The 15,330-nt window shown below is 38.5% G+C and overlaps 1 protein-coding gene across 1 annotated transcript; it reads left to right on the top strand.

Annotated features, from left to right (window-relative positions):
- The first annotated feature begins 7,832 nt into the window (after positions 1-7,832).
- Positions 7,833-9,250, top strand: LOC131220024 (uncharacterized). Its single transcript, XM_058215000.1, has 3 exons — positions 7,833-8,003; positions 8,074-8,577; positions 9,182-9,250. Exons 1-3 carry the CDS (start codon positions 7,833-7,835, stop codon positions 9,248-9,250), a joined length of 744 nt encoding a protein of 247 aa, XP_058070983.1.
- Positions 9,251-15,330: the final 6,080 nt, after the last annotated feature.

Genomic DNA, 15,330 nt, shown 5'->3' with positions numbered 1-15,330 from the left:
CAAGTAATGCCCTTTAGGTTGAAAAACACTAGAGCAACGTATCAAAGGCTGGTGAACAAGATGTTCACTAAGAAAATTGAGAAGATAATGGAGGTCTACATCGACGACATGCTCGTCAAAAGCACCATGGCCAAGGATCACAAGGTGAACCTGAGAGAGATGTTGGGATCATGAGGAGATATTGAATGAAACTCAACTCAAGCAAAGGCGCTTTTGGCGTCAGCTTGGGTAACTCCTAGGTTTCATGGTCCACCAAAAGGAATCAAGGAAAATCCCGATAAAATCTGAGCTCTCATAGAAATGAGCTTGCCCAACTCGACAAAAGAAATCCAATGCCACGGGGCAGAGTGGCAGTATAACAACCCCAGCCCTAGTAACTAGTCATGAACACTTGTGCATAGAGACATCTTCACAGGGAAGGGGGCGAATGATAGGGACATGGAAAAGTACATTGATCTCATCCCATTTAAGGTAAAAGTATTGAATTTCAGAGACGAAATTCTCTTTAAGGGGGGTAGATTGTAACACCCCGTACTTTTCTATACTCGGGTGTTACCATGAGAATCAAGTTTAGTGCAGACACAAATCTGATTCATCTAGATATTTGCTTTCGATCTAACCTAAACTTGACCATTAGCAGGATTCCCATCCTTAGATCAGGCCATCCAACCATCTATTTTCAAAATGGATCTCCACATCAACTAAGAAGCCTATCTTTAAGAGTTCATTATCTTTAAATAGATAAGATATAACCTTACACCTTAAACTAGAAGCCGTGACTACAAGGTCCACTATTTATCACCTACATACTTGAATAGAGAACAAAATACCACTAGAATGTGAGGGGGGCACCTATGTTAGGATTCCAATCACTCTAATATGCATAACTCATTATATATGTGCATTATGTGATCTAACTACTTAATTATCATTTAAAATAAATACTGTAATACAACATAAATATATACATTATGAAATATTATTTAAATACTCTATGAGGATTTAAGATCTCACATTAAAATGATATAACGTTTTAATCCATATTATATCTATACACGTGTAGCATCATTTATATAAATTACAAACACAAAATCTATATTACATGAATTAATAAAATATATAATAAATAACATATTTCAAACAATTTAACACACACACACACACACACACACACACACACACACACATATATATATATATATGAAATTAAAACATATATAACTATACAAATAATCCGCAAATTATTAATCTTGGCTTCTTCTCACTAATATTCATGTAATTTATGTATATTAACAATCTGGGATAATATAGATTATACATACCAAAATACATTATTACTTGTATTAATGTGATTTTATTAATATAAAGCAATGATAGGAGTAGATGGTATTGGTAATAAGATTAATATTGATATTAGTAATTGATTAGTAATCTATAATGAAAAGACCCATTAGGATCCTTTAACCATTGATGTTCAATTTCGGAATCATCCAACCATTAGAATTGATGGAACACAACCATTAGGACCACAAATCAAGTTGTGAGCCCCACCTGGACCTTTGATCGACCTGATCTTTGGTTAGAGGTCGTAGATGGACTCAGGGGACCTGATGTATGGGCCAGATTAACCAAACGGTCTCGTGGGCCCCTCTTTGAGGCAATGCGTGTGCACAGAGGTCGTGCACTCGAGGTGCACTGGACCTGACAACACGGTCAGCATGAGCTGATCCGTGTTCTGCCAAAAGAGGAGAGTTTTTCTCTCCCAATCTGTTTCTGTCAACACCCGTTTGGGACATCCGTGGCCTATCATCATCATCCGTTTGTCTGATCCAGACTGTCCATCGTGTCTAGAGCTTGGGTCCCACAAAAAAGAACTCATTTTGTATGTTGGGGTGCATGTGCGAGGGCACAATCTATGGTGTAAACGGGCCCTACAAAACCAACGTTTCCAAAAATGGAAACTGTCTGCACGCCAGCAGGGCGATCCGCGTGAGTCTCTCTCCCTACATCTTAGCCGTCCATCCCGGCGTTATCTCAACCCTCCATCTGATGCAGGCGGTTTAGGTTTTCCCTTCCATAGAGAAACAGAAACCAGCTTCCGGTTTTAGTTTCTACCCACCGTTTGGGGAAGCCTTTTCTACCAGATCGAATCTGGTTCGTCTATTCCTTATCCAACGACTCTAAGGGCCTGTAAGTTGGGTAAGTGGGAAGTCACTTACAGGGAAGTGACTTACAGGTGGTGTTTGGGGGAGAAAAATCACCTGTAAGTAACTTACAACCTGTAAGTCACTTACAGGCAAATCTACCAAAAAACTGCAGGGCGAGGGGGGTGGGAAGTCACTTCCTTGTAAGTCACTTACAGGCTCAACGGTCATATTTTTAAAAAGAGGGGAAGAGGGAGAAACGCACCAACCCACCAACCACCATTATAGCCATGAAGCTCCAGCCAATGAAGAGGAAGCAGCAGCCATTGAAGGAACTCCAGCAAGCCTTGCAGCAGTTCAGCCAATCCACATCTTACAACACTATTACCGCAGCAAAGCTTCATTATTACCACACCAACGACTGCCATTTACCACACCAACAACCACCATTGATAAGCTTTTATAAAAAGGGGATTGCAAGTTTTGTCTCTCCATCCCAAGCTCTCTCTCTCTCCCTCTCTGCAATCTCTCTCTCCCTCCCTCTCTTCAATCTCTCTCTGTCTCTGCAATCACTGCGTGGTGCCTTCCGTCTTTTCTCCTCTCAAAATGGTAGGGTTTCATCCACCCTATTTTTTCTCCTTTAAAATGGGAGTGGTTTGACGTTAATATATAACGCCGGCACACCTACGCACATGCGCATTTTTTCACACCTGTTATGGGCCTCTAATCCGAATGGACCATGTGATGCAGCATCCCATGAAAACGTTTAGGGACCAATTTGCGCCCTGATTTAAAACTCTGGTGGGCCATAGAAAGAGAGATGCAAATCAAGGTAGGAAAATGTTTTCTTTTTTCATGGCCCATCAATATTTTAGATCAAAGTATAAGTTGGCTAATGGGGGTTTCATGGGGTTCTGCATAACGTGGACCATTCAGATTTTGGACTCAAATCACGTATTATGAGTTCTCAAAAAGTTCTCAAAAGAACTCTTGCCAAATGGTGCACGGTTGAGTATTATGCGGAAGGAATCATGTGCTGAGTAATGCGTAAACTTTGTGGATCCACCATGATATATGTATTTGATCCACACTGTCCATCCATTTTAATACTTAATTTTAGACGAAGAAAGAGATGGACGGATTGGATAAACCAGTCCTAATTTGGGATTGCATTGAAAGTGGTCCTAAACATCAATGGTGCATTTTGAATATTTTTGCTTACATCTCATGAAACCAGTCCTAATTTGGTTTCATAGTCAATTGTTACATACTGGGAATTTCATAATTTGTTTCATAATTTCATTAATGGTACTAATAGGCTATTTCTTAATTTTGGAGCCTTTTCTTTTCTTTTTCTTTTTTTTTTTCTTTTCTCATCTTTTTCTTTTCCTTTTTTTCTTTTTGTTTTTTGTTTTGGTCTGACAACTGTAGTATTTGTATTTGTAAGCAGTAGATGCATTTGCGTACAAATTTAGGGCCTGTTTAGCTGTTCCAAGTGGCAGGTGGGATGGACTCCTCTAAATCTTCATCCAGGATGTTGATTTTGGGTCACCAATTTGACTTTCATTTTTTATTTTATTTTTTCTAATGGCCTTCTGAAGTGCCCTTAAAAAAACCTGTTTCAATGTTTATCCAGATCAGCATTGATGTTGGATTAATTTTTTAACTTGGGATGCATCCAAATTATACATTAATTGACATATTGCTCGTTGATTTGGGAACCTTGCTTGAAATGCAAACTCTTCATGTCTGAACTGACCATCCAACAAGGTCATACCCTTTAAAATTCTGGTATACTCATTTTATATATTGCTCCCCTCTTCATGTCTGAACTGATGTCCAAAGATTTTGAACATGGTTTGATGCTTGAAATCTTTGCTTGGGAGGACTTTGAAGATATGGGATCTTTGACTTCTTTGGAATTACTTGTCTCTGTACCAGCATATGATGTAGAACAATCCTCATCTTTGCCACCATTGACGCCCTTCTGGTAGAAAGGTTGCATTTGCAAGGCTTGTACTTGTTTCAGCAGTGGGCATCTTTTAATATGTGAATCCATATTTTCTTACAGTATAGAGCTGGAAAAAAAAGTGAAAAGATAAATATCAGGAAAGGGTATGTGAGCTTGAGCATCAAGAGCAACATTTCACAAAAAAATAGAAGGTTGCTTTTGGATGCACAAGTGAATTGAACCATGACCATTCTCTTTAGTCCAGATGAAACACACGGATGATGTTAGCCTTGTGGTAACTGGCCTGTGAATGCACAAGGTAAAATGAAAATAGATCCTGCAGTTAGTCAATATGCAAACTGGAAGAAGTCCAAAAATTGGATGTCTTGGATTGTTAGGAGTGACTTTTGTGTCCATTGTCCATCACTGATAACTGTGCTGCACTCATGTGAACCGTTGGCATGTGGAAACTCTGTTAATTTGGGCCATCATTGATTAATGATTCTTTGTATAAATCATGGTTTTTTGCTAATGGGGATTTGTTATTTTCCGTACATCAATGCATTTAGTTTCTGGATGTTGGAGAAACTACAGTTCCTTTTCATGGGCATTTCTTGTTTTCTTCCCATTGCATTTGCACTTAACTTGTTTGTTTCAGCCTCTTTTCCTCTTTCCCATTGTAGTGATGAATTAAAAAAAAGGGCTTCTGTTTTTTTAGTTTTTGTAGATCATAGTTTCACATTACTAAATTTGCTATTTGGTATCTGGGTTTTGGACAAATTACTGCTTTTGCTGATGGCTATCTGTTATTTTCTTTAGCTCTATCAGCAAAGCCATACATATAGTTGCATAATAAATTTTCTCTTACATATCAAAAGATGGAGCAATGCAGGGATTGCAACAACCTAGAGGCACATATCCACTTCCTCCAACCAACTCTAATTCTATTGAAAATAAACTCATCAATCTCCCTATCTTTATGAATAATTGAAGGCAATGAAACACATTTAATCATAAAGCATCAAGTCTGTAATTGTTCTTAAATGTAACAGAATATATCTTATTTCTTAAATAGATTGGTCTAAGAAAACATTTAACTATTTAGACAAGGGATCATTCTAAATATCCAAATGTCTATTGCTACCGAGTGCAACAACAAATGCAAATCGCATTCGCTCACCTCGATAGCTGGCAACCATTGTTGGCAGGGCAATTACAATCTTAAGGAAAGGCTGAGATTGCTGTTGCTGGTAATGCATAATGCATCTAGACTCCAAACTAAGATTATATTCATAACACCTTTTCGTCTTTCTTTCTTAGTTAAAAGAGATACTTCTAGTTCCCCTCCCTTGACAGACCTCCTAACATGTACCTGCATTAATGTCCACATTGACTAGATAGTTCAAACATCTGATTAGTGGACTTTGTCCATGAATGTGAACCGTAATCTATTTTCTTTTTAGGGCCTGTTTGGATGCTAGTGAATTGAACCATGATCATTCCGAAATGAATTCCAACACAGGTTGTTCAACCTGGTGACTACACAGGTGGAGGAAACCTTTTGGCAATCCAGGCCATTCATCTGGCAGACCCATTATGGATGGAACATGCCTGAATGTCTCATCCACTGTACTTCAGGCGATCTTTAATTGTTTGATCTAATCTACAGATGGACAGTTTAGCTAAAGACCCATATTCTGTGAGAATGAAATGGTTAGTATTTTCTGATGGGGGAGATTTTGGGGCATGGCTTATTCATGATAGGTCCCACCAAGTGGATGGACTGGATGCAGAAAAGTCACCTGCCTGTGTTATGGCTGGACGAACAACAAAAAGAGCTGTTTATTTGTTCTAGCCTCTTGTTCTTAACTCATTGTTTTGTTATTTATTTGTTCTAGCCTCTTGTTCTTAACTCATTGCTTTTGCTATTTATTTGTTCTAGCCTCTTGTTCAAAAAAAAAATGTCTCCACCACATGGAACCAACCTGAACCCAACTGTGGTCTCTTTGTATGGTTCTTTGTGACCTTGCCAATCATTTGTTTCAATCTTTAACTTATCTTACTATATATTTATTCTTTGATTTTTAGATCTATTTACGAAATGGATTCGGATTCTGAGATGGATTTTCATATAATGTCTATAATGACTACGGCTTGTGCATTAATGACTATTTGGCTTGATAAAAATAATATGTTAGAAGAATCACAAGAACATCAACGAAATTGGACAGGCGCACAGGCTGCAAATGCGATTATTAATGGACCGGGGCCAACATGTTTTAACTACATTCGTATGCACAAAGATGCTTTCTTTAGCCTTCGTGATATGATACAAGAAAAGAGTAACCTACGAGGCACATTTGGCGTATCACTAGAAGAAGAGTTAGTAATTTTTCTTCATATAATTAGCCATAATATTAAGAACCGTGTCATGCAACATCATTTTAACCATTCTGGAGAAACAATTAGTCGTCACTTTAACAGAATGCTTAATGCAGTTGTACTTTTACAACGCGATATTATAAAACCACCTAGAAATAGTATACCACCTGAAATAATGAATAATACGAGGTTTTTCCCGTACTTTAAGGATTGTGTTGGAGCCATAGACTGCTCACATATTCCAGCGATGATCAGTATAAAAGAGCAAGCCAAGTGACATAATCGAAAGGGATTTATTTTCCAAAATGTGTTAGCAAGCTGCTCTTTTGATTTAACATTTCAATATGTACTAGCGGGGTGGGAGGGATCGGCATCAGATTCACGAACACTGGCAGATGCTCTTAACCGACAACACAAATTAATTATCCCAGCAGGTATTGATCTAAGTAGACATATAAATATATATTTATTTATTAATTAGCAGATTACATTTACATGACTTTTAAAGTGTATTTTTTTAAGGCAAATATTACTTAGTAGATGCTGGTTTTGCGAATGTGCTGGGCTTTTTAGCATCATTTCATGGCGTTTGGTATCATCTAAAAGAATTTAGGCAAGGTTGTCAACCTAGGATAAAGGAAGAGTTGTTTAATCTTCGTCATTCCTCATTGCGGAATGCTATAGAACGCGCATTTGGAGTATTGAAGGCACGATTTCCCATATTGAAGATTGCTTCAGGCTATCCTTTAAATACACAAGTCAATATAGTCGCTACATGTTGTATCCTACATAATTATATTATCAATGAAAAACGTGATCAAGAGCTTGATTTTGAAAATAACAATGATATCAGTAATGGTGAAGATGAAAGTGAGATGCATGAAGATGAAGGTAATGAGAGTAGTGAAGATGAGAATGAATGCGACTTCCGAAATGAATCTGCGGCTACTAGGAGGGAAAAATAAAGATGGAAAGAATTTAGACTTGGACTTGCGTTGGCTATGTGGGAATCATATAAGTCAGAATAAAACATCAATTAGTTATATATATATATATATAATGTGGATGCTAATAAAAAGATTATTGCAATTTATAATATTTCTACATCTATTTGTAATTTATATTATATTTCTATATCTTATGTGGCTTTACATGTTTGTAATGTTTAAATGTATAACGTTTTAAGGTATGTCACGAAATGCAAAGGCAAGCAACAGTGGCCGAAAGGCACAAATTAATTGGACATCATACATGTATGAATGTATGGCAAACGCTTTAGTTGAGGAAGTATTGTTGGGAAAAAATCTGACAATGCTTTTCGAGAAGCTAGTATGAATAAAGTAGCAAAAATTGTGATGGAGACATTTTCTGTGCAAGTGGATAGAGAAAAGTGCAGGAATCGGTTACGAACGCTTAAAAAGAAATATAACGTGGCAAAGCTTGCACTTAGCAAAAGTGGCTTCAGTTGGGATGAAGAAAGAAAATGTGTTACTGCTGATCCAGACGTTTGGGATGAATTCATCAAGGTGAAGTTCATTCAAAACTTGAAGTCATTCATATATAGTGAAAACTAAATAAATTTCATTTGTTTTATAGGCAAAACTTGAAGCTATTCATATCAGAAACAAGTCATTCCCACTGCTAGCTCAGTTTGATATTATATGTGGGGACGATTCTGCTACCGGGAACGCAGCACGAACTACATCCGATCTTGAGGAAGAAGTCCTCCATTCATCTCATTACATGGATGACATCCCATTGTCCTCATACCCCTCTGGATCATATACACCATTTGCACCACCCGATGATGTATATTCCGACGGAACACAAGGTCAATATCAATATGGCGAAGGAAGCGGTCAAAGGGATGTGAGAAACTCTGCTCCAAGGCCATTAAAGAAGAAGAAGAATGCCTCTATTGCATTAACTGTTGAACGCATGCAGGAAACAATGGATGAATATGTTTCATTCAAAACTAAAACAACAGGAAGACTATGGGATGAGTTGAAGAATATGACAACCATTGATTCTGACATGATGTATAGGGCCTACACATTCCTTGCGGAAAGACCACATTTTGCTTCTACATTCCTAAATCATGTAAGTCCTATTCAAAGGAATGAATGGTTGGAGAGGATGATTCCTTAGTAAAAAATTTTAAATGTAATTTCTATAGTTAAAGAAGACATTGGTAATGTAATTTAATCATTAGGTTTTTTATTAATATTTTTAAGTTTAGTCTCAATGCTTAAATTGAGTTATTACTCCATATTATAGATATTTTGAATTTGTGGGCCCACTTTTATAGCCCACTTGATGATTGGTTTAGCTTAATAATTATCTCAAATATTCATCTTGATGGGCTTAACAAAATAACATATTTGATCCTATGTTTTTTTTTATATGATTATAACATTTTAGAATGATTCCCCAATCTAAGCTCTGCTCGATGTGAATATACAGCTTTCTACGTGTAAGTAACTTACAGGCTATCCAAACAGAAAAACTAACTTACCTGTAAGTGACTTACAACTTACATCCAAACAAGTTACCCGTAAGTAACTTTCACCTGTAAGTGACTTACAAGTAAGTCACTTACAACTAAAAAGAACTTACAGGCATCCAAACAGGCCCTAAAGGAGTTTAGGGCATGATAAAAGGCAGCAAGATCTAATAGCAATGGGCCTTTCTTTGGTTATTGCAGCCGCCTGAGAAAAATCCATCGTTTCCTTCCGTTAGCAAACCCACCGACCAAAGCTTCTCCAAGATTTGAAAGAGCTTATCTGGAAGCTTTCCAAGACCCATAGGAATCAGTTGTAGGGAGCGGATTGGAGGTGGAAGCCTTCATTTAAGATCTACCATTGCAGCTTGGGCATCTTCCCCATTCGAGCAGCACTGAGTCGCGGTTCGAGTTCGGCCAGTTCATGCCTTGCTGAGTTATCAGCAAAGGAGGGAAGAAAAGAGAAAGAAACAAAGCAGAAGGAGAAGGAACAAAGAAAGAAATAGAGAGAAACAGAGAAAGGAAGAAGAGAGTCCGAAAGTGGGGGGAGCAACTACTGCTGTGTGGCATTGTCTCGGCTCAATCTGAGTCACCGACTCGGTCCTGTTGCTGCTGGCCAGAGAAGGAGAGTAGAGGGAGAAGAGGAGATATATGATGAAGAGAAGGAAGAAGGAGAGTAGGTGCGGCTGTTGCACCGCACCCAGTTGCTGGCTGCCACACTGCACTGACCCGACTGAGGTCAGTTTGGGTTGGTGTTCTTATTGACCAGAGAAGAAAGGAAAAGAAGGAAGAGAGAGAAAGAGAGAGAGAGGTGCTGGCTGTTGCACCGCACCCAGTTGCTGGCTGCCGCACTGCACTGACCCGACCGAGGTCGGTTTGGGTTGGTGTTCTTGCTGACCAGAGAAGAAAGGAAAAAAGAAAGAAGAAAAGGAAGTATGAGAGGATGAGAGGGAAAGAAGAAAGAAAGAGAGGAGATGGAGTCAACTTGGTTCCAACCGAGTTAACTCACTGAGTCGAGGGCTGGCCCGAACCCCCCAACCATTTTGGGACCTTGCTAAGTCCAGCAAACTTGCTAGATGACTAATTTTGAAAGGAAAAGAAATTGGAAGAAGAAGAATGTTGATGAGAGGAGGAGTTGAGCTGAGTTAACTCGGATGCCGAGTCGAGTTGATTCAAGTCGAATAAACCATAGGTGCGCTTTCTTTCAAACATTGCATTGGTATTCTAATTAGAACCTTGGTAGACTACTTATGCTATAACTAGCTATTATAAACAAAGATTTTAATTATCAAATAATAGTATTTTGTTTAACTCTCTTATATATCATCCTTAATAGTAGATCTTAATATTTATTTCATCATTAATGTTACTTAATTATTGCAATTATTAAAGGCAGTCAACCATTGGTAGGTTAATTTTGCTAGTATTAGTTATTATAGATGTTAGATGTTAACATTTATCCTAATACCCTTATCCTATCATTAGTAGGTTATCGATTATAAGATTAGTGTCATTAGCATTAACAGGCAACTATTATTTACTTTTACTTCATTCTGATATTATAAAATAATTATATTAGTTAGATTTCAAACTCTAAATCAAAGTCTAAGATTAGATTAATGGATAAAACCCTAAACCTAGGTAATTCAAACCCTAGGTTAAGACCTTAGTCATGATAAGCCATTAATGGACTACTTACACTAATATTAGTTATATTAAACAAAGTTACAATTATTAGAAATTTATATCCATTACTCTTAAACATTATCATAATAGCAGATCATATTATTAACTATCATCATAATGATTACAGTTAACATGTTACGTTAATATTAGTTATTATGAATGAACCTACCTTTAGTGATATTAGCATGGTATCCATCACTTGAAAATATTATCTTCAATAATAGGTTGTACTATTTTATTTCAAGTGTAATACTAATTAATACCATGGTCACAAATAATAGCTATATCATTAACATTAAATAGTAACTAATACACCAACTAGAGTTCAAACCCTAGAAACTAAATTTAAGACTAAACCCTGAGATAAATAATTCAAATCCTAGAATCTAAAGCCTATAACTAAACTCTAGGATGAAGTCCTAATCCTATACTAAAACCCTAAAAGTAATCCAAACCCTAGGTCATATAAATCTTGACCATATACACTTGGTAGAACATTGATCTCTTGTACAACTTTGCAATTGATGGTAGGAATTGATTCCAAGGAAGCACGCACTTCTTAGCAAGTGCAGGACGTTCAAACATAAGGTGAGGACTCACCCTTTGAGCTTCCCACTTAATTTCATCAATCTGGATATAGGCGATGACATGATTCCCCTAACTGAGTTGCTTACCTTACTATTGAATATGCTAACTTGTTTGTACAATTAATTCATGTGTTAAACGATAGACATTTCTTTAATTGTAACATGCATAGATGATTTGATGATAACATGCTATCTTTTGTTATACCTGTAGTAATTAACTATATGCTACCACTTGCACCTAAATAATGAATTGAGTGGAACCTACCTTAGACTTATCATTATGCAATCCACATTTTCCTTACACGGCTTGGATCAGTTATTGGTGCTCTTTGTGGCTTATTGGTTATATTTGCACATCTTATTGATTTTCAGGTCATTATGCGAAGTTCGTTATGATTTCCGGGTGGAGCTGAAGTTCGCTTGTCGATTTTCTAGCTATCTTGCGGAGTTCATATGATTTTTGAATGACGCCGAAGTTCCCTTGTTGGTACTCTCTTCATCTTATGGTGTTCAGTTGTATGGTGATTTCCAGATAGAGCTGAAGTTCACTTATCGATTTTCTAGCCACCTCGCGATGTCCACATACAATATGATTTTCGGGTGAAGTAGAGGGTTGTATGTTGTTTTCCTAGCCATCTTGCGGTGTTCAGTCGTACCATGATTTTCAGGTGGAGCTGAAGTTCGCTTATCAATTTTCTAGCCATCTTACAGTGTTCACGTACAATATGATTTTCAGGTGGTCTAGGGTTTGTATGTTGTTTCTCTTCATCTACGGTGTTCAGTCGTGTCATGATTTCTAGGTAGAGCTGAAATTCGCTTATCGATTTTCTAGCCATCTTACAGAGTTCACGTACGATATGATCTCTGGATGAAGAAGAGGTTTGAAGGTTGATTTTCTATTCACCTTTTTCACTTGTACCATGATTTCCAGGTGGAGCTGAAGTTCGCTTATCAATTTTCTAGCCATCTTGCGGAGTTCATGTACAATGTGATTTCAGGTGTAATAGAAGGTCGTATGATTGAGTGTTTGACTTTCTGTATGTGTTCCTTTATATTGAGATTGCTATTATATTCTGCTTATGATGAGATTCTGTTGATTTTCTAAGTTTTTAAGTATATGTTCATGATTATGAAGTGCCCTGTTTAATATATCCATTTTCATGACTTGCGATCTATATGGGATTATGAATGATGAGTGTGCAATCTTAGAGAGTGCTCTTCACTGCGATAGCCATTGACGCTATTAAACCTTAATAGTGGATGTAGGTGTAGAACGAGCCGATGTTGTTCACTGGGTTGCTAGCGCAGATCGGGTAGCTAGGGAGCTAGACGGGGTCCATGCAGCCCATATAGAGCTCCATCATTAAATGATACATTTTTGTTCCTGTTTAATGAACCTTGTATTTGGAATTGTATAAGTCTTGTATGGGCACCACATTTGGAAATTTGGTGATAATCAGAATATTTTTATTTAATGCTTAGTTTATTCTAGCTTCGTTGCTGTTAACTCTGATTAATGATAAACAGTTCAAATTTACACTGGATTTTATAAGCTGACACTTGGGTTTTTGGGAAGCGGGTTATATACTTGGGTCCTGAAAACACGGAGCGTTATAGGCAGCGCTAAACAGATTTGTATCCTGAGCCATAAACAAGTGCCTACCCTTCTTCAAGTAGCTGCAAGAGAGTAAAAATCCAACCTGGACAAAGGAATGTAAACAAACGTTTCAACAGCTCAAGGCCTACATAGGGTCCCCTCCACTACTCCTAAAGCCTGCGCAAGGGGAGGAGCTACTGTTGTACCTAGCTGTCTCACCAACAACAATTAGCTCAGCTCTAGTCAGGGAAGGAGTCGCCCAATGACCAGTCACCACGTGACCAAAGCCATGACTGATGTAGAAACATGCTACCCAAAGATAGAGAAGTTTGCTCTAACCTTGGTCACATCATCTCGGTGACTCAGGCCTTACTTTCAAGCTGATCACACCATCGTTATCTGTTGAGGGTCAAATATTACATAGTAGACCCCATTTATTACATGGATTTACGAACATGGTACTGCTTAACGGCTCAATTTAATCGTGTTTGTGATGCAAGATGTATTTACGAGCTTGGACTGAAAAAGGGTGCTAAATGCATGGATTTGACGCTCCAGAATCACCAAGGCAAGGGATGGACCCCAGGGGAGTGAGATCGACGGATTTACATGCTAGAGATTCGAGAAAATCGAGAAACTGAAGCTCAAGTGGCCCGAATTTGGTCCAGAATACAAGATCACAGGGTTCCCACATCTGCTCGGCTCGAAACTTCATACATGGCCAGAGGACCATGAATTAACTGTACACGTCAAATTTTAACCGTTCGATCCCAGTGAAAGTGGCCTAACGGACAAATTAGCCCCTAAAATCTAGATTATGGGCCCATCTGCAATCTGGATATGCCTCAAATTTAGTCCCAACTATTAAAAAGATATAAGAAAAGAGATAGACGGAACATATTATACGTATACATCACGATGGATCCCACATGGCCAGTGCATGTACACCATGTGCACGGCAATGGCCGTGCATAAAAACCAAAAAAACGAGTTAACATGCGCTGACCCGTCTTCTTTGCGTAACCAGTTTCAGCGGACGGGCGTTCGTCCGTCGGTTTTCACCAGTGGGCCCCACTCATCATCCGTTTACAAGATCTGGACCATCCATCGCGTCCAGAGGGGAGGCTGGACCCCCGCCTAGGTGTCCTTCTATTCCCATGCGTGCACACACGTGTAAATAGCGATCATACGCAGGATGGATGGTAAAAGAAAAGATTCAATGGGCCAAACCAAAAGACATGCAGAAATACCCTTTTCCAGCTAGTTTTTCAAGAGGAATGCAATGAACGGATTGGATTTTCCTTCTAAGGTCAATCTGGGACCCACCAGCCATCACAACGATAAATGCGCAGGCTTTGTTTCGCAACAGAGCCTGCGGACAAATCTTGTGGGCCACCACCATACGTCAACGGTTTGATCCAGACCGTTCAAGAGAGTCCCTCATTCCATCTCATTCACGCCTAGGTGACGGACTTGAAAAAGACAATGGCAATTGGTTTTCAACCGTTCAAATGCCCGGTAGACGTCACCAAGAAAGAGTCCGTGGGCCACACCAAATCAGAGCCAAAATCAACATATCTAACTGGATTTTCGAGCCGCATCCTATGGATGGAGTAGATTTTTCCATCGACTGCAATTATGGGCCCTATGAAGAACCAGCACACGTATCTTGTGTTGCTGATGCGTAAAATGTCTGCACCTGCTATGCGTAAAGAAGACGCCATCTCCACCACTTCTCTATGCGGAAGTTCTCACCGACCGACTTGTTTGTGTTATAAAGAGGAGAAGCTTGTAGCGCCAGAGGAGAGCTGAAGGGAGGGACGTGAAGCACAAATCTAGGCTGGGAACGTGGAGCAGAGAGAGACAGTGCTGGACGTGGGGCACTTTTCTTACAGAGTTTTTCCTTTTGCCTTTGCTGTATGTTTTCCTTTTTTAGAGATTAGTTAATCATGTCTATGGTTGGCTAAACTTCTTAGCTAGGGCTAAGAGGTGAAGCTTGTAGCGTGATGGGGGACTCTTTCGCTTGTGTTTTGTATTCATACTGAACTGATACTGATTTAGTTTAATTAAGGGAGTGTTTTTAATTTTTAATGATTTGTTGTGACTAAAATTACAATGGGTCTGCAATGGCTTTGAGCATGTTCCTTCCTTTTATGTTTATGACATCAGGAAGCCCTGGTGTTCACCATCGTCTCCTGGGCATGTTAGGATGACGGTACCCTTCCTAACCTTCATAGCATGTTGATTGGTTGGTAATTAGTTTAATTCTGTTGTTTGCTTTGTCTCCTGGGTATGGTTTGGTGATGGATTCCATTCTAATTCATATACTTTCATCTCTTTAAAATTATATCAGAGAAAGTTCAGTTTAATTTACATGATTTTTGAAGTAGGCATAAGATCTCTCTGATCTCTACAAGTGGATCCTCTAAATCCCTAGTTTCTTATCTCTGATTTCTCTTAAATTTTACATTAATCTCTCACCA

The sequence above is a fragment of the Magnolia sinica genome, chromosome 12 (genome assembly GCF_029962835.1).
Source record: "Magnolia sinica isolate HGM2019 chromosome 12, MsV1, whole genome shotgun sequence".
In the NCBI taxonomy this organism is placed as follows: Eukaryota; Viridiplantae; Streptophyta; class Magnoliopsida; order Magnoliales; family Magnoliaceae; genus Magnolia; species Magnolia sinica.
This window is presented reverse-complemented; position numbering and strand designations above follow the sequence as displayed.

Excerpts from the sequence above, each read along its gene's own strand:
- LOC131220024 (XM_058215000.1), top strand. The coding sequence starts at position 7,833 with ATGGAGACATTTTCTGTGCAAGTGGATAGAGAAAAGTGCAGGAATCGG. Across the intron at positions 8,004-8,073 it reads TTTGGGATGAATTCATCAAG|GCAAAACTTGAAGCTATTCA; the intron begins GTGAAGTTCATT and ends TTTGTTTTATAG. Across the intron at positions 8,578-9,181 it reads CTTCTACATTCCTAAATCAT|CCGCCTGAGAAAAATCCATC; the intron begins GTAAGTCCTATT and ends TGGTTATTGCAG.